The sequence below is a fragment of the Rhinolophus sinicus genome, chromosome 15 (genome assembly GCF_057876585.1).
Source record: "Rhinolophus sinicus isolate RSI-liver-muscle chromosome 15, RSI-T2T, whole genome shotgun sequence".
NCBI lineage: Eukaryota > Metazoa > Chordata > Mammalia > Chiroptera > Rhinolophidae > Rhinolophus > Rhinolophus sinicus.
This window is the reverse complement of record NC_142515.1, coordinates 112,399,053-112,424,126: the sequence shown is the minus strand read 5'-3', so window position 1 is coordinate 112,424,126 and position 25,074 is coordinate 112,399,053. Positions and strand designations below refer to the sequence as shown.

General features: G+C 35.9%; 1 protein-coding gene and 1 non-coding gene across 9 annotated transcripts in view; one reads left to right on the top strand and one right to left on the bottom strand.

Annotated features, from left to right (window-relative positions):
* DCLK2 (doublecortin like kinase 2) overlaps positions 1-25,074 on the top strand; it is a 134,622-nt gene that overhangs the window by 6,617 nt on the left and 102,931 nt on the right. For all 8 annotated transcript variants that reach the window (XR_012498191.2, XR_002136642.3, XM_019722939.3 and 5 more), the window contains one exon: positions 14,052-14,383. Coding sequence is in view for 6 of the 8 variants with exons in the window: in XM_019722939.3 (XP_019578498.2) it covers positions 14,052-14,383 (332 nt within the window). In the remaining 2 variants the exon portion in view is untranslated. The remainder of the gene's footprint in view (positions 1-14,051; positions 14,384-25,074) is intronic.
* LOC141573013 (U6 spliceosomal RNA) lies at positions 18,957-19,063 on the bottom strand. Its single transcript, XR_012498597.1, has one exon. It is a non-coding gene; the product is annotated as a U6 spliceosomal RNA (small nuclear RNA).

The window sequence follows — 25,074 nt, the reverse complement described above, 5'->3', positions numbered from 1 at the left end:
TAGTGGTTGTCAAACTGCTTTCGTCATCGCTGGCAAGGCCGAGGAGTAGCTGTAAATCTGTATATCCTGGCTACCTCTCTTTCTCCTCACGCCACCCACACACGCTCCCACACTTCTGTTTTTATCACTTCTGATAAAATAACTACCCTGCGGATTAGGGATTCTTTGCTTCTCAGCATTACTGTAATTTATCAGATGTTTTACATGCAGTCATTTTACGTGTTGCATTGTCTTCCCATTTTATAGATGGGGAAGCTGATGCTCAGAAAGGGTAAAGAAATTGCCCTGTTGCACCAATCGTAAGAGGTGGGGCTGGAAGTTGAGGCCTTTCTTCCTGGCTTTTGAACTTCTGTATTCTTATTTGCTGTGTTCTACTACCTGTGAGGAAATGGCGTGCATTTCAACCCCTGAGGTTTACATAGGTCATTAATAGATCAGCAATCCATTGCTCCATCACTGTGCAGCCAAACCTGTAAATCATTGATATTTGAGAAATGAAGATTGCGGTGGTCCATATCACTGTAGGTGTAAAGACAATTTTAGGATGTTTCCTGCGTGGTTCCTGAAATAAAATGCATCATACCTGCAAAGTAACATCTCTGCATTCGGATTCTGGAGAGTTGTCTTGCTTGACCTCAGTTTCCTCATCTTGAAAATGAAAAACAGGTTAGGTAATTGCTAAGGCCCTTTTCCCCCTTTACAGTTCAGTGATCTTGAGAAATACTTCTGGGAATGGGACAGAGAAATGATCTTGGCTGTGTCTGGCTCCATGTCTCTCTTTAAAAGTTGGCCGGGTTTTGTGTTCAGATGTGGTTTATCCATGTTTAGATGGAGTTCTTAGAACCCCCAGTAACCTGTAGGAGGATCTTCTCCATAGAATGTTTTCAAGAAAGAAAATTACAAACCCCGTGAGGGCCAGGAGGAACCACAATCTTGGTTGTTTCTCTATCCCACACAACAGATACTTCTGGCACATGATGCTTGATGCCTAATTTTACTTTTGTACCATATACAAATATAAAGTATTTTAATAGATGGACATAGGTAGATATAAGTGTTTTTAAAAAATCTTTCTTAGTTAAAACAGCCAGCTTGACAGTTGGCTAGATAATGCAGAGGTAGAATAAGTTCATGCAAAAATTAACTATTCCTTGCATCTTCATAATTCAGTTTTTTAAATAAGTTATTATTCAAGGAAAAGATGCAATATATTGATAGTTTAACAGTTTATCAATTTGACTAATGCCCAAGATGCCTGACTTGATGTTTCTCTTTAGGCATCTGTTAGAACCAAATTCTTCTGCCTTTATTTCGTGTGTGTGTGTGTGTGTGTGTATATAAATCCCAGGATTATTCTAAGGCCCTTAATATTTTTAGTGTCTACTTTGAGTTAGTTCTTTGACGTAGCTAAGACTTAGTTTGGTTCACCTTGTACATTTATTCTGAAGCATTGTCTTTAGCAAATTTATTTAATATATAGTTATAATACAATCTGGTACCTTTTAAGTTCTGTGACTTAGAAGTATTTTAAGGCTAGAATTTTCATTCCTTAAGACATGCTACAGTTTTTACTCTAACCCAGGGTATTTAATCCTGTTTGCCATGTCTTCTGCAGCCTAAATCAGCAGGCTAGTCATATTGTAACTTTTCATAAGCTACTACCTTATAGACTGAAGGAGTGGGAAGATACTGGTTTGTGAGATCAATTTAAGTACTTTTGATTGCACTATAACATTTACTAACATGTCAAACAAAGTGACTAAAATAATCTACAGGTAGTATTATCTACTATGCTACCTATTGGTTATTTGTTGATTAAATTGTAATCACTTGCAACCGAAATATATCACAATAGAAGTTTTAAAATATTGTCATTGATTTATCTCTTCCTTCCCTATGTATCTTTTACAAACTTCAGATTATTTTCTAAAATAACAACAATAATTATTTCTGAAAGTTAGTGATTGATGCTCCCTTTCCCAATACCCTTGCCCATCATCTTGGTCTTTTTACTTAACAGTATTTTGTCTTGTCTGCTAAAGAATCAAGAACAGAAAAAAGAAGTTATGGACACCTAGTGATTATACTTGTGTTCGTCAAGTTTCTGGACAAGAAAGAAATTGGGAAATAGCCCAATGTAAACTCATCTCTTACTAGTTCAGTTATCAACGCCAATAGCAAGAAGAGTCTGCATGAACCTTATGATGTACATGAAACATTGAGCAGAGTTCTAGCATGCAGTGGCTCTTTGATAACTAGTAGTGGTCCTCAGCATCTTAAACCACCATTGGTGTCATTGAAATCACCCTCCCCCTGCCCATAATTCTAGAGCCACTATTTAGAGCTACATAAGGCCTATTCTACTTCTACATGGCAGCCCTGCAGATGTTTTGATACAGTGGTCATGTGTTCCTCTATTATTTTCCCTTTCCTCCCATCCCCAAGACATCACCTCTTTTTTTGGACAAACTTCTAGTTTTGAACCCTTATGACTTGCGCCGAATCTTTCAAGCCACCCTCATTATCAATCACTTGCTTAAAACTGGGGCCGAGTCCTCCTCAGACTCGCAGTGAGATTTAAGGGATGAAGGAGGAAGGTGTTAACAAAAGTCTCAAGAAATTTGGGAAATTCTATCGAGGAAAGTTTTATCTCTGCTCGGGTGATGGACTAACTAAAGGACTGACCATATATCCATTATGCCCCAGTTTGTATATGTTAGTAGATGGACACATTTTGGTTTGAACGTCTCTCTCTCTCTCTCTCTCTCGCTTAATATCCTTAAGATTGTGCTGTTTCTCAAACTTTAGAGATGTTTGGGATAATTAAAAATGAAAACAAAGTGAAAACCTAACAGCAAAATTGTGGGCACACAGCATTGCCTCAGTTACTTTAATTACATTGTCACTTAAATATTGATAAATATAAGGTAGGTGTCCTTATGCATATAGGTTTTACACACCGATACAACCCAAACAAATTGATGATATAAATATTAATAAAACTGTATAAACAATAAAAATACAAAATAGCAACATAAAGCTGCAGATACTATTTGCTCAAGTTAAGTTGGTGTTCCCAGTAGGACCGTGGTGCTGAATGCTAAGTTCGGTGTGTTGTATTTCAGAATGCCACGGATTGAGTCAATTTTGCACTGCAAGTGAGTCTCCATTCCTACAGAGTGAAATTATGTTCTCTGGCCTTAACTTGCTGTGCACATGTCTTTTACATAGATTAAGTCCACTTTTTCCTTGTTAACTGCCAACAAAGTTACAGCACTTGATGCCAAAAGAGTTGAGGCTGTGGACATAGAGTGGGTTGGCTGTACTTGCTTTAGAAGGAGTCATTCAGATGTTCCAGAACAGGATGATATAAACATTTTAAGTCTTATCAAAATAAGCACAGAATTAAAATTGCCATGGTGAACTCTTGTAGACTGTGGGGTATAGTTGGCTCAGGTGTGAGAAGCAAAAAGACAAATGATGGATATGATCTGTAGGTTCCATCCTACTGGGAGATTAGATACAATTTCTTTTTCTCAGTGGGTAAGCTTTACAGCTTTTTGATTAGTGAGTAGGGTTTTTGTTTTTACTTTTACATCATGTTTTTGGTCTTAAACTCCTCCCAAGTTTCAATTCTGAAACATGGATTTGTGGGCATACTTCTTCATAGATACTCAGATGTTGAAAGTACTTTTTGTAACCCTTTCTCAGTGGAGGGTGTATTCTGCATAGCTGGATGTGACTTTAAGAAATGACTTGTTTCAGCCACTTGCCTTTAGATGTATTGAAAGAGCGTTGGGGTGAAAGATCTGAATGGGTGCCCTCAGCCCTATCTTGCAGGAATGGCCACTAGATTCGTTTTGTGGATGTGACAGATCGCTGTGGACCGGAGGCACAGCACATGAGTGCAACGTGGGAACAGCATCCAGGCCAGAGCACTGCACTCTGTTACTCTACTGATTCCCAGACGTTCCAATTCCGGGCACTGTACAGTTTGGGTACAAAACCCCAACTAAACCAATTTGCCACAACAGAATAATAAATCCACCTTACTTTTCCTCACCCTGTATTTTTCTTAATCAGCTGGGTGTGGGGAGCTTGTCTGTGATGTGCTTTAGTTGGAGATACACACACTGTAAGCCACCTAGTAGGATGATCTCGCAAATACTGCATTCGATGAAGGACATCAAACTGTCTTGTAGATGCAACATATCTGACTTTATTTTCCTTGGTTACATTCCTTTGGAAGTAATTTTTTCTCAGTGTTGGAAGTTAGGAAAGAATTTAGGTTCCTAAGATATTTACTAATATTAAACCTAAAGTGTCAGCCATGCCCTCTTTTCCTTTTCTATGCTGCCATATTTTAAATCAGGGGTGGGGGTGGGGGTGGGTTTTCTCTAAGCTTGAAGAGTCCTTGTACTGTAGACGTGTAAACAAGTTTTCCTTTTCATCATAAAATTCAGTGCTTGCTTCCACTCCAAGAGTTAAGTATAGTCTCAATGTCCAAATGTTGTGTAACTGATTTTCTGCTATGAATGTCAAATAGTTTATAATTACAAACTATTTGTGATGTTAGGCAGTTTATATATACATATATATATATATTAACAAGGGTGGATGAGAGACTTTATAGTAACTGATAGAAAAATAGGATAAAACACTGTTGTTGGATTTCCAGCTGCATAAGATTGCATGTAGTTATTTGTAATTTCTAACAATAAGTTAACATTTTAAATGTTAAGAGATTACTATGATTTAGCTATTAAACATTATGTGAGTTAAAAACATGTTAAAACCATATTATATAGAAAATAGCTGGGGTCCCCCCAAGATGTACACATTTTTAGAGATGTTATCTATGTATTACTTTTCGAAGTTGAATTGAATTATGGTAGCAATGTGTAGTACCGTGTTTCCCCGAAAATAAGACCTAGCTGGACCATCAGCTCTAATGCATCTTTTGGAGCAAAAATTAATATAAGACCTGGTATTATATAAGACCCGGTATTATATTATACATGGTATTATATTATACCTCGTATTATATTATATTATATTATATCATATTATATTATGTAAGACCTTGTCTTATGTTATATTAAAATAAGACTGGGTCTTATATTAATTTTTGCTCCAAAAGACGCATCAGAGCTGATGGTCTGCCTAGGTCTTATTTTCTAGGAAACATGGTACGATGTTTGCTCAAAAGATGGCGTTAATCAAACAAATGCTAGCATCATTCATTGAGTTACAATTTTAATAGTTTTTTCCTTTCTTAAAATGTATATACATTTTTTGGCACCCTCTGTATATTAAAACATACTAATATATAAGGTATACACACACACTCACACATATATAAATACATACATACACACGTATTCCTTTGATTGAAAGACACATTACATTTATTAAACTGAAAAAGTGCCCTTGGACTCTTGATGCTTTGATGGTCTGAAGTGAAGAAAAGTGTTGGTAGGTACTAAGCAGCCCTGATATCCTACTATACGCCTTGGCTTGCCTTTTGATGGGCTGGCATGACCCAAGAGTAGCTCAGATCATGCATGCCTGCTAGGATCATCCTGTGGAAACAGCTATACTATACAAACATTTACTTAGAAGTCATGCAAATCCAAACTGAGATGTGTAAGTTTGTTTTGAAAATAGCATTTTGGTCATAACTTTGACAAACATGTTTTTAATGCACATTATGTTCCAGGCTACTGTGCTAGGTGTGGGGGTACAATGAAAAAGGGACAGTTTTTTTTCAAGGGGTTTCCAGAGTAGGCAGTGGTTTGTCATGAGAGATTGTTTTCAGAGTCACTTGTGAAAAAACAAAACAAAAACAAACCTACTCACGTGTTCTGGTACCACCTTCCAGTGACTCTGGTTCATTTGAACTGTGGGGAGGCCTGGGCATCTGTATTTACACAATAAAATCACCTGATTAGAAAAATTTCCACTCATAACCACTGGAAGAAGCAAAGAATAAGTGATGATAAGAAATGAACACATTGTAAGTTCAGTGTACAACAGGATCCAAGAGGGCCATAATTTTTTAAATTTTATTTTAAAATTATGAAAGTTCATAAAATATACTTTTACCGCCCAGTGAGTTCTTATGAAGTGAACACCTTTACGCTTCCCAGCCATGTCAAAAACACCATACTGGCAGCATCTCAGAGGCTCTCCCTGTGTCCCTTCCCAGTGATAACTCTTCCAAGGTAACTGTAGCCAAACTTTTGCTTTTCTTTATATTTTTGAATGAATTAACACCTAATCAATATATTTAATTTTGTCATCTTTTTCTCACCATTGTTTGTAAAACTATCCAAGTTCTTGCTTGTAGCTTAATTGTTGATTTTCATTTCCGTACAGTAGTACATTGTATGACCACACCACAGTCTGTGGTGGATATGTGGATTGATTCTCATCTTTGGCTATTGAGAAATACTTCTGTGAACATACGTGTGTGATTGTGTGTGTGTGTGTGTGTGTGTGTGTGTGTGTGTGTAGAGAGAGAGGGAGGGAGGGAGGGAGTGCATCTATACATTCTGCTGCCCATATGCGTCACTTTTTCCAGGGTACTTTCTTGTGGTGGATTTCTGGGTGATATGTGTATGTTGTCAGCTTAGTAATAGATAATACAACCTCTTTTCTCTAAGTGATTGAACCATTTTAAAGTCCTTCCAACAATATACGAAAAGTTCTGCTTTACTTCCTTGCCAGTGGCAATTAATCTTGACAGTTGAGTAAAAAAGAGGCAAGGCAGGAGGAGGAGGAAGGTTATTTCAGATACATAAGAAGGAGTGAAAATAGGAGGGTATGATGAATTTGAAGGAAATTGCAAATATACTGGTATGACACTAACTTAGGAACCTGTGGGAAAGTCGGGGGAGATGGGGCTGAAAGTGTGTGATGTGCTGGGGAGTGTGTCCTGTGTTCTACAGGCTGTGAAGCCGGCAAAAGACATTGGAGCCCCATTTTACAAAACTTGCTGTGACAGCTCTGTGGAGGGCGAGTGGGTGAGACCTGACACCAGGAGTGTAACTACTCTAATCCACGAAGAAATGAGTGCAGGCAGAATTGAGGAGATTGGATCCCAGAGGAGCTTAGCCCAAAGTCAGCAGTTTTGCCACTTTTGGTGAATGTGGGGGAAGGGAGAAGAGAAGCAGGAGTCTCGGTATTTGCCTAGATGACTGTATAGGTGGTGATTTCCGTCAATCAATTGTGGAATCCAGGAAGGGGAGCGTTTGAGGTCAGCACAGCAATAAATGGGTGTGAAGTTGGTTTTAGACATGTGGCATGTGACATAGCCATGGATTCTCTAGTAGAGATGTTCTGTAAGTGGTTTGAATTCAAGACAATGGACTAGGCTGGGGATGTCCTCAATCCGAGTCCTCATGGTGGTGGTTAAAGCCAGGGGGGTGAATGCAACTGCCCAGGGAGAATCTAAAGGGGATGGGGGAGGCCTGGATGGGTGGGAGACCAGGAGTAAGAGGTAAACCAGGAGAAATTCCATCACGGAAGCGAAGGAGAAAAGGGTCTGTAGGAAGAGAATCATGACAGGTGTCTAATGCCCTCAGAAAACGCCAAGTGAAATCAGAAAGGTGTGCTTTGCATTTAATAGTTAGGAAAGAAGAACTTGGGATGAGGTACTGGTCCCCAATTGGAGTGCAGGGAGCAGAAGTGATGCTCCAGTGACTTTAGAGCAAATACTGGGTGAGGAAGTGGAAAACACAAATGAAGAGTGCTTTTCTTAACATTTTTTTTTAAATTTTGCAATTATAGTTGACATTCAATATTAGTTTTGGGTGTACAGCATAGAGGTTAAACATTTATGTAACTTATGAAGTGATCCCACTGATAAGTCGAGTACCCACTTGACACCATATATAGTTATTACAATACTATTGACTATTGTTCCTATACAACACTTTACATCCCAGTGACTAGTTTGTAACTGCTAGTTTGTACTTCTTAATCCTTTCACCCTTTTCACCCAGCCCTCCCCCAACCCCCTCCCATCTGGCAACCATGATTTTGTTCTCTGTATCTATGAGTCTGTTTCTATTTTGTTTGTTTGTTTTTTAGATTCCACACATAAGTGAAATCATATGGTATTTCTTTCTCTGACTTATTTCGTTTGGCATAATATCCTCTTGGTCAATCCATGTCACAAATGGTAAGATTTAATTATTTTTTATGGCTGAGTAATATTCCATACATTGTATATATGTACCACATCTTCTTTATCCAACTGTCTGTCAATGGATACTTAAGTTGCTTCCATATCTTGGCTATTGGAAATAATGCTGCAATGAACATAGGATGCATATATCTTTTTGGATTAATGTTCTGGATTTCTTCAGATAAATACCCAGAAGTGGGATTGCTGGGTCATAAGGTAGTTCTATTTTTAATTTTTTGAGGAACCTCCATACTGTTTTCGATAGTGGTTGCACCAATTTGCAATTCCACCAAGAGTGCGCGAGGGTTCCCTTTTCTGCACATCCTTGCCAGCACTTGTTGCTTGTTGATTTATTGATGATGGTCATTCTGACAGGTGTGAGATGATATCTCATTCTGATTTTAACTTGAATTTCTCTGATGATTAGTGACATTGAACATCTTTTCATATGTCTATCAGCCATCTGTATGTCCTTTTGGGAGAAATGTCTATTGAGGTCTAACTGCCCTTTTTTAAATTGGATTACTGGTTAAGTTGCATGAGTTCTGTATAAATTTTGGATATTAACCCCTTATTGGATATATGATTGGTGAATATTTTCTCCCATTGAGTAGGAATGTCTTTTCCTTTTGTTGATGGTTTTCTCTGCTATACAATAACTTTTTAGTTTCATGTAGTCACATTTGTCTAGTTTTTCTTTTGTTTCCCTTGCCTGAGGAGACATATCCAAAAAATTACTTAAGAGCAATGTCAAAGAGTTTACTTCCTATATTTTCTTCTAGGAGTTTTATGGTTTCGGGTCTTACATTGAAATCTTTAATCCATTTTGAGTTTATTCTTGTGTATGGTGTAAGAAGGTGATCTAGTTTCATTTTTGGCATGTATCTGTCCAGTTTTCCCAATACCATTTATTGAAGAGACTGTCTTTACCCCATTGTGTATTCTTGCCTCCTTTGTCATGGACTAATTCACCATATAGATGTGGGTTTATTTCTGGACTCTCTATTCTGTTCCATTGATCTGTTTTTATGCCATTGCCATTCTGTTTTGATTACCATAGCCTTGTAGCATAGTTTTATATCAAATAGAGTGATACCTCCAACTTTGTTCCTCTCTCTCAAGATTGCCTTGGGTATTTATTGTTTTTTGTGGTTCCGATGAGGAGTGCTCTTTAACTGGGAAAAGAATGGAAGCCAAAAGCACGTTAGGTAGAGTGGGATGAGGAATGACGAGAGGGGAGGATCAGTGCGTGTGTTTAAGGTGGGAGACACTGTGTATAATCCTGTAAAGAGGGCTCTCCTGTTACATGGAGGAGAGAAGACTGCCCTTGGAATCTCAGCATGAGGAGAGGGAGGGGCCCAAGTCCTGGGAGAGGGACTTTCCGTTGAATAGAGGAGGGTACCCTTAATACTGAAAAGGGAGAGAAGGTGGGAAAAATTGGCATGGACTGAAATATATTTTTAGGGATGTAAATTTTCAAAGAACAGGAATTGGGAGTTCCTATCTTTTAATAGCCATTTGCCTCTTAAATAGGAGGCAGTTCATTTGATTAAGGATGAAAATTAATGATTAACAAATACTCAGGTAATATTACATAGCTGCTAAATATGAAGTAATACAAAATGTCTTTGAACAAATATCAGTGGAAAGAAGCTGTAACTGTGTTCTGGAGAGAGAGTCTCCAGGAAATTGAAAGACTTTCTGTTCCATTCCATACTTGAAAACAATTGTGTAACCTGTTTATGCTTTATCCATCTCTTTCTATACGGAACGCAAATCCTCTTTGTATGTAGTATTCATATCAGCATTTTCAAAATGATTTCTTCTTAATATCTTATGGTCAAAGAACTGTTGTTATGAGAAAGCGCATGCGAGAGAGAGTGAGAGAGAGAGAGAGAGAGAGAGAGAGAGAGAGAGAGAGAGAGAGAGAGAGAGAATATGAAAGAATGAATGAATTTCAGTTTTCTTCAGCCAGAGACCACCGAGGACATACCTATAGTTAAGTAAGCTGGGCTTCTTACTCATTGCAGCAAGGAAGAATGGACATACTATGATACCACGGGGTGTCTCAGTAACAGAGTGTTAGACCTGTCATAGAAACGGGCATTGGTTCGATAATTTTAGGGAGGATCTAAGGAAGCAGGGACTCATTCTCTACTGGATACTGTTAGAAGGTAGGGTACCTTCTATGATTGGTTGGGTAGCTTATTACATCTTATTGGGAGGGCACACTGAGGAAAAAGCTGTAATTGGTAAAGAATTGGCAGTCACTCATTGACTATGAGAAAGGAACGTTTGGCGTTATGTGGTTTGCATAGTGACCTTGTTTTTATGTCACTTTATCATAGTCTCAGAGTGATTTGTTTGACAGATATTCTGTGAGATTGTATCCCACAGGAGAACGCAGGTCTGAGCATCAGACCATCTTGTAATGCCATTGAGTCTAGCTGTGAATGTCAGATCAGTTCTGGACTTTAGGGACTGCTTTATTTTTCTTATGTCCATATATGATATGGACATGTGATACATACATACACGTTTATATCCTAGTTTAACTCTCGTTTTTAATGAGATCCTTGTCTTGTGTTGGCAAGTGCAGTATTAACATGTATTGGTAAGAGTTAAAAATTGTTCTCAAATATATTTCACCAGTATATCAATACTTATTACTTTAGGATATACTTTTTCAGCTGTATCAGTAGCATAAAATGCACTTTGAAAACTTGTTATATTTCTGGAATGAGCAGAAAACAGAAGATTCTTGCATTGATCCATGTGGGAAGTGGGTGGTAATGGGGGCAGACAGGAGGAACATTTTTAGACATATTTAAAGGATAGACTGGACAGAACTTGATGTCAAGATGTAGTATATAGGGAAGCCAGAAGAATGAAGGATGACACCTAGGTTTCTAGCTGAATAGTTTGAGTAGGAAGTGAACTTATTCACCAGGATGGGGAGGAAGGGAAGAGTGACAAGTTGGCAAGGGAGTAACAAATCTTAAACAAAAATCCCTACAGTAGTATGAATCTGGATGGAAGGAGGCTGCTTGCTTCTCATCAATTTTCTAAGTGCCTGGTATCTAACAGAATAATAATTTATTGTTTGGTTAACAGCTGGAGCCGTAACTGCCCAAGGAACCAAAATCTTAAATTCTTTTGTCAGCATATTCTCCCCCTGTTGACAATCAATGTAAGTGACAAAATTACAGTCAGGAGATTGTTTTTGATCTGGGTGGGGGATATAACAAGGAAAGCTAGCCCGGGTGTCATGGTGGCTATTGGTATAAGGTGTCACATCTGTACTGTAAGGGGTTATGTGCCTAGTATGGAGAAACACAGGTCTGACCTCAGAAACACATCCTGAACCTCTGTGCTGAAATGTTGAGTGCCAATGATGCCAGATGGTTTCATATCACGTCAGCACCTGGCAGGTGAGCTGGCATATAGTAGGTATTCAGTACGTATTGTGAAGGGGAGCCTAGGCTTAACAGAAAAGTACACTATGAACTATGATTTGCGTCTCCTGTGGATGCAGGGAAGGGGTGAGGCTTTGTCTAGCAGGCGTTGGCCAGCCCTGGTTCCAAACTTTACATATTTTTTATGGAAGTGATGTATGAGATTTTATTTTAACGTTTCAAGGTTACTATAGAGGATACAACTCAGCAACAACCAATGGAAGAGATTCCTAGGGTGAGATATAGGGAGTGGTGTGGGGGTACAGAGCTTCCAATGCCCTCTCCTGGTAGATACCATCTCAGCACCTCCGTGGATTGACCAACCTATTGACCAACTGGGAAGCTCTGATCTATGAGTTTTGACTAACAACATATGAAGGGAGGAGGGAGGAAGGCAATTAAAATTCATGTGTAACCACACATAAACAAACTAAAAGACAGGCTTCCTTTCCCTATTTTCATTCTGGCATTCTGAACTCATGTAAAGAGGCAAAACCACAGATAAATTTAAAAGGCAGCTCTCCTGGTTATTATGTTGACTGTGCCCGGACTAGGTTGATCAAGGGAATCTGACATGGTATTTCTCTGGTTTTGTTCCATTTTGCCATTTTCTCTATATTGGGAAAGGCTTTTCCCTAGCTGACTTCTCCCTGGTCTTAATATTAAATAAATAAATAAATAAATAAATAAATAAATAAATAAATAAATCACCCTGTCTTGCTGAGATTCCTTTTGTTTTCTCCCATTTTAATTTCTTGGATCAGAGCATACAATTAAACTTTTATCATAGGTAACAGTAGGAAGAGCTTTTCAATGTGAGAGTCACTTTATCAAGTCAAAGCAAAATCATAATTGTTTATTTTTGCTCATTAATGTGTACATATGTATAGTTCTATTTTGTTAAATTTATACCTATTTTTGAAATTATGAGCCATCCTCCCAGATGATTGCCCTATGAAAAATGATTTAGATAAACCTACAGAAATTAAATTAAATGGTGATGGTTGGGCTAGACTTCAGGTAACTGGTGTGGATGCAGCAGTAATGCCTGTGACTGGTCCCCTAGTTTTCTTGGACAGGGGCCCAATTATACCTCTAAATAGAAGACATTACTCCTCTGTTTAGATCCTTCGTGTGTGCCTGCTCTGTTCCTGAATTGTTCGTGTGCCTTTGGGAGTCTTGAAGAGCTCCAGTAATCAGGATTTCAGAACATCCTGATAGTAGTTCAATAGAATATTTATATTAATAGGTTTTCCTCAACAATTCTCTTTCACTGTTTTGGCTGTTTTTCATTTAAGCAGTCACAGCATTCAAGCCTTGTATCATATAAGTATAATATCAAAAATGAAGAATTCTATTATATAGAATAGGTGAAAAAATAATTAAAAATAATTAATTCTTTTTGAGTTAGAAAATACCTTAGAGAAAATCTTAGAGTATAACCCTTTTGTTTGCCCAAAAGTTGAGACTAAAAGAACTGCGTGATTGCTGAGTCTCCCAAAAGAAAACTTATAATTTTTAAACATGTAATTATGGTTTTTCAATAAAAAATTATTTTTCAACATATAATTTTGGAACTTAAGATTAATGAACATTGATTTGGTAAATCAATTGACAAATAGTATACTTTTTATGTTTTAGTTAATAAATATTGAGCAGAACGCAATATTGAGTCATGAATATTGAGTCATGAACACATCATTTTAACTACTTAATATCTGTTCCCATTTAAGTAGATATAGAAAAGGTTATCTGTTTAAACTAATTATCTTGAGTTCACGTTCTTTAATTAAGGAAAAAAATGCCTGAGTTATGTTTCTTTGAGCTGTCAAACTCTTCTTCATTTTTGTGGTACTTCATTAGTAAGTAAATGATCCTATAACTGAATATAATTTAGTCAGCTATGTGAAGATGTAGTGATCATTCTGTGATTAGGACTGAAATCTATAATTGGAAAAAGGAGAAAAATAGTTTTTCATATGAATATTATTGTGATATAATTATTTCCACCAGATGAAGTCTAAAAAAATAAATTAGTTAATAGACTTTTGGAACTAGGAAGTACTTTAGAATTCATCTGGTTCAGCAAGTTCACTTTACAGAAAATGATATTGAGAACCAAAGTATGGAAGAATTATCCAGAATGATACATTTGATAAAATAAAACCCAGATCTCTCTTGTTTCATTGTCCAGTGCTTTTTACTCTATAATGCATGTTATTCTCTCAAAACCGATCTAGATGCTATTAAAAACAAAGGGAGGATGGGGAGAATGCCAAAGGGAAAGGATGTGAATCCCCTTTCAGGGAACCTGTTAAGTTTAGGAGTCCACTTAATGGGTCTCCAGCATTTGTACTTCTTTGGTCAGAGTAGTCATGCTAATAAAAATGATTTTTGCTTTTTAGGTGAGAGTTACGTGTGTGCATCAAACGAACCATTTCGTAAAGTTGATTACACCAAAAATATTAATCCTAACTGGTCTGTGAACATCAAGGGTGGGACCACCCGAGCCTTGGCTGCTCCCTCTGTGAAAAGTGAAGTAAAAGAGAGTAAAGATTTCATCAAACCCAAATTAGTGACTGTGATTCGAAGTGGAGTGAAGCCTAGAAAAGCCGTGCGAATCCTTCTAAATAAGAAGACTGCTCATTCCTTCGAACAAGTCTTAACAGATATCACCGAAGCCATTAAACTCGACTCAGGAGTGGTCAAGAGGCTCTGTACACTGGATGGCAAGCAGGTAAGATGTTTTGAGCCTCTAGCTCTCCATCTTATTTTTAAATTCTACTTGTACCATAGCGGTTACACGTTTGATAATATGAATTTTGTAGTCTGGTAGATGTTATTTTACTAGTCCTGCTTGAGATGTGTGTGTGTGTGTGTGTATTAAGCCTTTATCATGAAAATGTAAGGGGATTACCTTTCTCTTTACCCAAATATCTCAAAAGTGTATATAGGGAAATCTGTCTGCACTTCTGTGGTCACTGGAAGGGAAATGTAAACTTCTGAAGGGAAAGTAAGTTGAAGCTTCCTATATTAAGTGGGATGTTGTCTATTGAAGGGTAAGGGCACCTGTTGACTAGTAAAGTCATTATGGGTTTGGGAAAATCACAAGAGTCAAAATGAAAGATAACACATTTAGAAAAGTCTTTCCTCCCCACTTATGTATAGTATGGGAAATGGAAAATGCATTTAAAAGAAAGTACTTTCTTAGGAATGTCCATATGAATTTCATAGGGAAGAATGGAGGTAATTAGTATTACTGAAAAGCATACGCAAATGAATGGAGGTAATTAACATTTCTGAAAAGTATACACAAATTACACGGGAAAATGCAGCCAAATTATGGTAACAATATACCAGGAAGTTTAATGGGCTAAAAAAAAAAAAATGGGGCAAATTGCTAAAATGCATGAATAGCAGTTACACAAATATTGAGTTTTGCCACAATCAGATTATCATTCCTAGAAAAAGAATGTGGCTTCTGAACTGTATTTTTTCCTAATTTCAATAAGGTTAAATCGTTTATATTTACATTATCTAAACATTATAGTTCCCAGCATTTAATTTTTTTCTTCATTTTGTTTCTTCCCTCAAAAACAATTTATTTTGAAGTGTGTGGTTAATATAGTGCTGAGAATTAACATGAAACACTAGGGCAGTGAATGTCTTCTGGGAAAAAAAAAAGTTTTCTAACTTTCTGAGATCAGATCTAGTTACTAGGTTGTTTTCTGAAACATTAACAAAATTTAAAAAATAGATTATAAAAATGTCAGTAGCTTATATGGAGGTTATAATGACTTTTCTAATTAATGAAATTTGTGATTAAAAGATACAACACTTCATAGCAGCCTGCCCCATGACAGGTTCACAGTATAACTGGAAATAGACACCTTACAAATTGAGCTAATGGCACAGCACAATATGGAACACCTTAAGATTTATTCTGCAAGTATAAAAATAATCAAACCACAAGACAGAAAGGAGATTAGATAAGTCAAATAACTAATTCTTGGTGGACGCAGAGAAGACAGGAAACGTAGAGACAAATATTTCAGATATCTAACAAAAAGAAAAATGAAACTCATAAGTATGCCAAATTAGAAAACCTAAATGGCATGTAAACAGTAAATGCAATGAGACTTTAAAAATTTCCAAACGAATGTTCTTCGGGGAAAATTTAAGTGAAAGAAGTTGAACATAAAATTGAAATAGTCATCGTTGACATTTTAGTAGTTATCCAAAAAATTATCTTCAAAAAGTTTCCAGATGAGAAATATTTATATGTAAAAATGTTAACTAAAGCACAAGCAACCCCAAATCATTAACATTGTAAAGAAGAATACCCTGTTATGAGTAAGGTTTATGACAGAAATGAAAGGACGGCACACGATTAAGAAACCCGTTAATACCCGGGATCTAGAAGATAAAGCCTCATAGCACATGTAATCCCTAAAAGATGTTAAAAAGGCATTTTGACAAAATACAAAACCTATATTCAGTTAGAGATTTAGTAATAAAAATAGAAGGTGAATTCTCTCAGAGACTTGAAGAAATCCCTATTTGAAACAAAAAGTCTATGTGTTGGTAAATGAGATACTGGAAGTATTTCTATGACAGTCAGGTCCAAGATGGTGATGGCTGACAGCCTCAGGATTCAAGAGTCTTCTATACATTCTTCCTGATTTTCATTTGTAGTTCAATTGCAATTTCAATAGTTTAATTGCAACTTCAATAGGTCTAAATAGAAGTTTTTTGGGGGGAAGGGGAGAGGGATACATGACAAAGTGGTTTTGAAAGTTAATATGGAAAAAGAGAAAGATTTTGGAAATAATGATTAATGCGCTCTCATGCTACCAGATATTAAATCACCATCTTCATACCATACCAAAAATAAATTCCAGGTGTCTTTAAAATATACATGTCAAAATGAAACTAAAAGATGTCAATGGTTATGTTGATAATGGGAAAGGATTCTCTAAGCATAAAAGTAGTGGGAAGATCACAAAGGGAAAGGTTGGTTGGACATAAAAATTAAAACTTTCTATATGTCATAAGTAAGGGTTATATGTTTTTATATTGAGTTATAATAGTTTAATAGGGAAAAAAAAACCTGTAATGTCAAGATGCATAAAAGACCAAACAGACAATTTGAAAAGGTAAAATTATAAGTATAAAGCATTAAAAATGTTCAATTTCACTAAATATGAGTTAAAGCAATGAAATATTTTTCATATTTGAAATTGACATGTTTTTGGAGAATAAAATGTCCATTATTTTTCAATACGCAGTGAATTGGCATTCTCAAAGAATGATGGAAGGGTAAATTGCATCTTTATGGAAAACAGTTTGTTTTGTACAACTATACAAATATTCTTACTTTTTGAACTAGTAAATTAACATACAGGAATTTATCCTAAATAAACTGAGCGGCAAACATGATTATGCATATAAATGTCCATCCCAGCAGTAAGAGCAAAAGATTGGAAACAATTTAAAATCCCTAAAGTAGAAAACAGTTCAATGATATCACCATAGAATTCATAGTAGTGGCCATTGAAAATTATGTTTGGGGGACTATTTAAAGACACGGGAAAAGGTTAAATGAAAAAAGCAACCAAAAAACTCTGTAGTGTGGTTTCAATTTTGTGTTAAGAAAGAAAAGTAGGGGCAGAATTTTTTCAAAAACGAATTCAAAAGGAAACACAATTATAGTGCTCATCAGAAGTCCAGTATTTGCTGTTCTGATTTTTACTACTTCTTCCTCATATCTGTTTAGAAATAGAAACTCAAGCACTGAGAAAGAAAATGAAGACTGACTTCAATAAGATTGTAGAAATTAAAACATTATGAGTTAAATCTTGAAATTTTGGCATGTGGCTATGAAATGTTACAAGTATCACTTTTGTCACTGTTGAGGACTTATAGAACTTAAACATTATTTCCCATGTGCAAAAAAGATATTTTTAAACTTTTAAATAAAATATTTCTTCGGAAAAATTAAAGATTTTATTTTTGATAGACACAAATTTTATTTTTGATATTGTATTTTCAGAGTGCCAGGTAACCTTAAAAGCCATAGTTTTCTTTTTCTTTCTCTCTTTCTTTTTTTTTTTTAGTTTCAGGTGTACAGAACAATGTAATAGTTAAACATTTATCATTTATATCCCTCACACAGTGATAACCCCCCTTCCCCCATCTACTGCCCCTCTGACATCGCATATAGCCATCACATTTCCACTGCCTCTATTCCTAATGCTGTACTCCACTTCTTGTGACATATATATATATGTGTGAGTGTGTGTATATATACACATATAAACTACAAGTTTATATATATAGACTGCAAGTTTATAAATATATATGTATATACATTATTTGCAACAATATGGATGGACCTAGAGAATAATGACATTTATTATTGTTCAGCTTCAACTTCAGGTGTACAGTGCAGTGATCAGGCATCTACATCATCCCTGAGGTGGTCTCCCCAATGAGACAAGTGTCCATCGGATATCCTATAAAGTCTTTACAACATTATTGATTACATTCCCCAAATTGAGTTTCATTTCCCCATAGCAATCTTGTGGTTACCGATTGTGCTTTCTAATCCCCTCACCTTCCCCCTTATCCCCACCCCCCTCCGATGTAGCAACCCTCAGTTTTTCCTCTATGTCTCTGAGACTCTTTCTGATTAATTCATTCATGTATTCTTTTCTTTAGATTCCACATATAAGTGAGATCATATTTGTCTTTCTCTGTGTGACTTACTTTACTTAACATAATGTTCTCTAGGTCCATCCATATTGTTGCAAATGGTAAGATTTCATTCTTCTTTATGGTTACATAATACTCCATTGTGTAAATGTACCACAGTTTCTTAATCCAGTCGTCTACCGATGGGCATTTTGGTTGTTTCCATGTCTTGGCTATTGTGTATAATGCTGCAATAAACATAGAGGTACATCAAGTTTTTTTAATTAGAGTTTGGGATTTCTCTGGATAGATACCTAGGAGTGGAATTGCTGGTTCATAAGGTAGTTCCATTTTCAGATTTTTGAGGTACCTCCATATTGTTTTCCATAGTGGCTGCACCAATCTGCAATCCGACCAACAGTGCACAAGGGTTCCCTTTACTCTACATCCTCGCCAGCACTTGTTGTTTGTTGATTTATTAATGATAGCCATTTTGACTGGGGTGAGGTGGTATTTCATTGTGGTTTTTATTTGCATTTCTCTAATGATTAGTGAGGTTGAGCATTTTTTTTTTTATGTCTGTTTGCCATCTGTATGTCCTCTTTAGAAAAATGTTCAAAAATATGGAACGCTTCACGAATTTGCGTGCCATCCTTGTGCAGGGACGATGCTAATCTTTTCTGTATCATTCCAATTTTAGTATATGTGCTGCCAAAGCGAGCAAGCTATAGGTTTCTTGGTGCCAATTCAACATCTGTACTGTATAGGTGGACTTGCTATTTAAAATTTGAAGTCTGTTTTTTGGTTGATATATGTTATAAATATAAAGGGAACATTAAATCTTGCTTTGAAGTAGCATAAGAAATTTGCCTTGTGCTTAAGATTAATGCAAACCTTTAAATGGGCAGTGTTCAGTTCAATTTTATTTTCTAAATTGATTTTTTTTAATGGGTATGTAAAACTATCTGCTCTCTGATAATTCTCAAGAAAAAGATGCCTTTGCTTAGGTAAAGAGGAAGGACTAAGAAAGGAACTAAGATCTGTAAATGAGTTGTCCGTACATAAAATTTTAGGCTGTCTGCCTTAACTTTTATATTCTTTCATGATTATTTCCTACTCAGGTTTGTTGTTTTCATCTTAAATTAGTCTGATCTTCGACACAAGGATAGAGATTAAATAGTTTATAGGCAGTTCATCATGAACAGTCACTGAGTCCATCCTGACAGTTATGTTAGAGTTTTAAAGGGCCCTGGTTATCTTGTATGGGCTTAAACACTCTCCTGATTGAAGAGGAAATGGTGTGGCGTGTGCCAGTAGCATTTATGTTGTTAAACCAATGCCCCTTGAATCCTCTCTTCTGTCAAAATGGATGATCACATCGTCCTAGTCGTATTGACTCCATTTACAAGGTCTGACTTGCTTAATACAGCTAACTCGTGCATTTTATGTCTCTTTGTAAAATCACTTCAAATAAAATCAAACTTTAGGGTTTTGTTCATGTTAACTCTTGGATTTTCTTTAGTGTAGAGCAGTGGTTCTCAACTGGGTAAATGTTTGCCCTTAGGGAACGTGTGGCAGTGTCTGCAGCCGTTTTTTGGATGTCATGACTGGGGACCGAGATTCTACTGACATGTAGTAGGTAGAGGCCAGAGGTACTACTATCCTACAATAAACGCACAGGGCAGACACAACATAATTCTTTGGGGTCCAAAATGTCAGTAGGGCTGAGATTCAGAAATCCTAGTATAAAGTAATTGACATGATTGAAAAGGAAAAGATACTTGTTTGAGTATTAACTTTATCAAATAGGCCACATGCTAAACTTTATTTTAGAACTTATCTATTTTCTCATAGCCAGTCTGTCCACTTTTTATCTAATTGAGGCAGGTGTGTTAGAATGCAAAGAGAAGTCTAGGAAATCATGATTTGGTGTTGTGGGGTTTTAAGTGTTTAATACTTATAAGTGATGTCATGATTATCAACTTTAAAAAATACGAACCTTTGTATTTATAGATGGATGACTAGAAAAAAGTCGTCTGTAAGTAGAAGTCATGACTATTATCTTAAATAACTTTTATATCTGCAGTTAATTTCATTGAATTCTTTTATTTTTGTCTTTCTTTTACAAATCAAACCTTGAACTTTTAAGTTAGAGGAATTCTATCGGACAACAAGGTTTACTTTTTAAAATGATCGAAAGTCAGACTGACTTTCTTGTAATAAACTGCAGCAGGATAGTTCTTTAAAAATATCTTTATTCTGTTAAGGGACTGAAAGGTCCAAATATAGCTTTTGTCCACATGTGTAAAAAATTCTAACTTTTAGCTTTCCCAGAAACAGCAGAGTTTTAACATAAAAGAAACATACTTAGCGGAATTTTGGAACAAGTTGATTCTTGTCATGGGCAGAGGCAAAACAGACTCAGAAATTGCTAGCAGTTGATGCTTTGGGGGTAAAATACTTCCAGACTTTGGGACCACTGCCAGCCTTAGGATGCCCACGTGTAGTGGGTTCTCCTTGGGAATCAAGGGGCGCCTCCATCTTATCAGTCATCTTAGGGTTTATGAAGGTTTCCATGCTCACTTTTAAAATAGTTTATTTCATGGGTAGCATAATAGAAATGTTTATTTTACACCTTTACCTTTTCTGGCATCACAGTTTCTAGTGAAGTCCATTTCTTTGTTATGACCTAGCCGTTCTTATTTAAAGTAATCTTTCTCAAAAACTGCTGTGTAGAAGTCAGATGGTTCAGATCTGTTCATAAATATTGTCTACAATTCATTTAATCCTGATGTAAGTTTTCCTTGAAGTAGATGAGGACAGAGTTTGGTTTTAATTCTCACATTGCTCCCAATACATGCATTTTCTTTTGTAGGTAATAGAAATCCAGACAATTGTGTTTTGTCTTACCAGATACATTCATACCTCTGAGGTGTGGGTAGCCCTGATCGGTCTCAAATAATGGAAAATTATCCTGATCAGGAATCAACAGACTGAAGAGTAGTGGGATTTTTCAGTACAGCAGGAAGTCCAGGTATATAGAAAGGGAAAAAATGTTCATTTGTTCTTTGATCCCTAACCTAAGCAGATTTTTTTAAAAAGCTGGAAGGTGGGGAGGGTTAATCTTTGTTTTTTATTTAATGCACCCCTCTTTTCAGAGTGATCTAAAAAATGGGAAGAAAGAAGGAAGCACTTTGTTGAAGTTTGTGTTTCGCCATTCTGGTATCCATTGTATAAGCAATTTCCCCTGACCCTAAATAATATTTTCTCCCTTTTAGTGGGAAACTGGAAGAAAAACACTAAAATCCTGTTAGTGCTTACTGCAGTTGCAAATTAAGAAAGGAGACATTTAAGAAAAACAATTTTAGCTTGCAAAAAATTATTCAATGTAAAGTGTAGGTGAGATAAAAATGACATCACTGCAAACTCTTTTCTTTCCTTATTTATTCTTTTGATATCTAAGCTGGAGTAATGCATGGAGCATAACAATTGTGTTAATTAACTTCATTTTTGTTACAAATGTATTTTTCAGTAGGTATAATAATTATTAAATGTATATTTTGTCACATTTGTATTTTACAATGCTTAGGATAACAGCTAACAGCTTAATTAGCTAACAGACAAAAGCTAATAGCTTCCTATGTCCGGCATGATGAGAGTGCTTTCCGTTAGTCTTCTCCGTGAATATTCACAACAACCTCGAGAGTTAGATATTATAATTCCTATTTTACATTGGGGAAATTAAAACAAAAATAAATCAAGTAACCTATTAAAAATCCTACAGCTGAAGATGGACCTGGATCCACACCCAGGACACGCGATTCTCAACCTGCCCTTTTCACAGCTGTACTGGGAGCTCTCTGTGGACAGGCTCAATAAAGGTCATCAGTGACAATGATGAGGGACAAATAGGACTAATGAACTAATCGGGTTATTTCAAAACAAATTTGTAAGGTTTTAGAGTGATGCAGTTTTACCTGGGGTTGATCTAAATCTGTTAAATAGGTTGTATGGTCAAACTGTTCTTTAAGATCTGAGAAATGAAAACATAGGTTAAGGCGTGATTACATGCTTGACAGAAAGATGACTCTTAGAATTATTTTTATAGATTTAATTTTTTTAAATGAAAGAATATGACATTACAGAAAGTTTAGAAAATACAGGAAAAAAATGCACAATTCTATTTTCACACTGTTTTTATAATTGAGTATTCCATCCATATTTTCATAGGCACGTTTTTTATTTTCTTTTTTTTGTATTTTTTTTTTTAAGAGAAAACTACCCTAGTAAAATCAGTACATTTCTACTGGAAAACTCAAATAATTCAGAGAAATACAAAGAGTGAAAGTGTTGTTTTCACATCTGCCCTTCTTTTCTAACCTCATTCTACTTCTTAAAGGGAAGCACTAATAACAGTTTTGTAAATGCAATTTAAATACATATGTACATATAGTTCTCATATAATGTGGTTTAAATGCATAATTCTGTAGCTGTTTTTTTACTTATTAATTGTATTCTCCCAAGTTGCATAATCTTTATATTTCATACTTAAGTGACTGAATAATATTCCGTTGGCTAGATAGATCATGATTTATTTAACCGATTGCTGGACATTTGGGTTGTTTCCAGTTTTCCATTCTTTTATTCTCTAGTCATCTTGCCTATAGATTTTAACTTGCTTTGAATCATTTCCTTTCCTTGGGATGGATTCCTAGCGGTCGAATATTAGTAGAGACTTAGTATATCTCTCAAGCCTCAAAATACTTATCAAAACTGTAGACAAAAGTTTATCCTAGTTGGCACCACCAATGGCATGAGCCCCACATTTCTGTAGCTGGGAGAGACTCAGGAAAGGATTAGATATGACAGCCAGGCATAAGGTACATAGTTAATTTGTTGCATGGAAAAATGCACATTCTGTGAAACAAGCCCACCTGCATTCCTCTTACCAAGTCTACCTTTGCTACTTTCTGTTCTAGAAAATAGCTTAATGAGAAAAGCCAGTTGACCTGTGTAGTGCTGACCGAGTAATCTTGAAAAATGTTAAGCTTAGTAGGGAAAACAAAAAGAAAACTTTTCTTTTTTTTTTTTTTTTTTTTTTTTAGCAAATTGCCTACATTATGAAACTATGTGGCCTTAATCTTGAACTAAAAAAACCTATCGTTTTACGTAATGTTTGTTTTATAACCTTTGTAGATGCCCAAAATCCCACGAGTATATTTCTGGAATTAAAATAACTTTTGCTTTGTGATATTTTGACTCAGAATTGGGTCAAGATTGCTTGAAATCTCGTATGAGATGCTTTGTAAAGCTAATTGGTGGGTTTTGGTGGGTCATAGCTAATTCCTGGATTTGTTTTATTGTTTTTGTAAAATATTACAAATGTCTGCTAATCACAATTTCTACCAATATTTGTAATAGTATTACTTTCCAACTTTTATTGGGTTGCATGAAAGGGTCATTTATTCATTATGACTTATGGTAAAAACAAGGATTGGTGCAAAGTCAGTGTAGTATTTTGGAACGTATGACTGATACAGGACATGATTTAGTCCAGCTTGCTAATTTTATAGGTGAGAAATCTTTGGGAACTTATAAAAGCTTTTGAGAACCTGTTGAAATCTGTGCTGCTTCTTCTCTTCCAAGGAAAGGGTAAAGCTTGACTCGAGATATTGTGTATGATCGGTTTGTTTGCAGAGGATAGTGTAAATTTACAAAACTGTGTTTTGGCACGTTGCTCTGTTCCCTTTAGTTGGCGGGAAGCATTTTTTTCAGCCTTACAGTCATTGATTTTTCTAGAGAGCAAAAGCTAAGCTTAACCATGGTCATTGTCATTCTTACGGTGATGCCCATAGAAAAGAATTAACTGAATCTAAACTAAGAATTACTTTGCGGAGAGCAATAGTGCTTAGTCTGTATTTGCTTTTTCAGTAAGCTTGTGCAATTTTCCAGATTTAAAAATTAATCTCTTTCAGGCTTTTTTTTGTTTTGTTTTGTTTTTTAAGTAAGGAAAATCACCACACTTCAAAAAGTGAGACAAGCTTTCATGAATATTCTCTCGGTATATTTTGAGAAAATTTTAATTGTAGTGGGATGCAGCTGCTGGACTCCCAGCACAAAGTGTTGGGAAGCTCCGTAGTCATTAGAGGTTTGCTTGCACAGAAGTTTAATTCTCTGAGCCTAGAGACCGTTAGAAATGAAGCACCACTTACCCAAAAGGAGCGTTCTGTTTTTCCTTATGTATTTCAGGCTCTTCCTAAGACTTGAAATAGTAGAAGTTTTATTTAAATCTTTCTTTCTTTCTTTCTTTCTTTCTTTCTTTCTTTCTTTCTTTCTTTCTTTCTTTGTTTCTTTCTTTCTTTCTTTCTTTCTTTCTTTCTTTCTTTCTTTCTTTCGTGGGGGGGTGGGTAATGGTTTGTGGCAAGCTTCTCTAAATTTGAGCATAAAGACATTTGATTATATTTGAAAATACTGTTCTTTGCCCAAATGCTAAGTCATTAAAATGCCATTTTAAGTATGATTTGTGGAAGATATTTAAATACTTGTGCATTGGTACTTATTAAAACTGACATTAGTTACATGGTTATGTTTCTGAAGGATTAAGTTTATTAAATACCTAGTCTTTAGTATCACTTAGGTTATACATTTTTAGTGGTTAAATATTATGGCTGACACATGCCATTGCAAACATGCAAATTAAAAAGACAGTTTTTCATTTTATAAAAGGCATTGTGT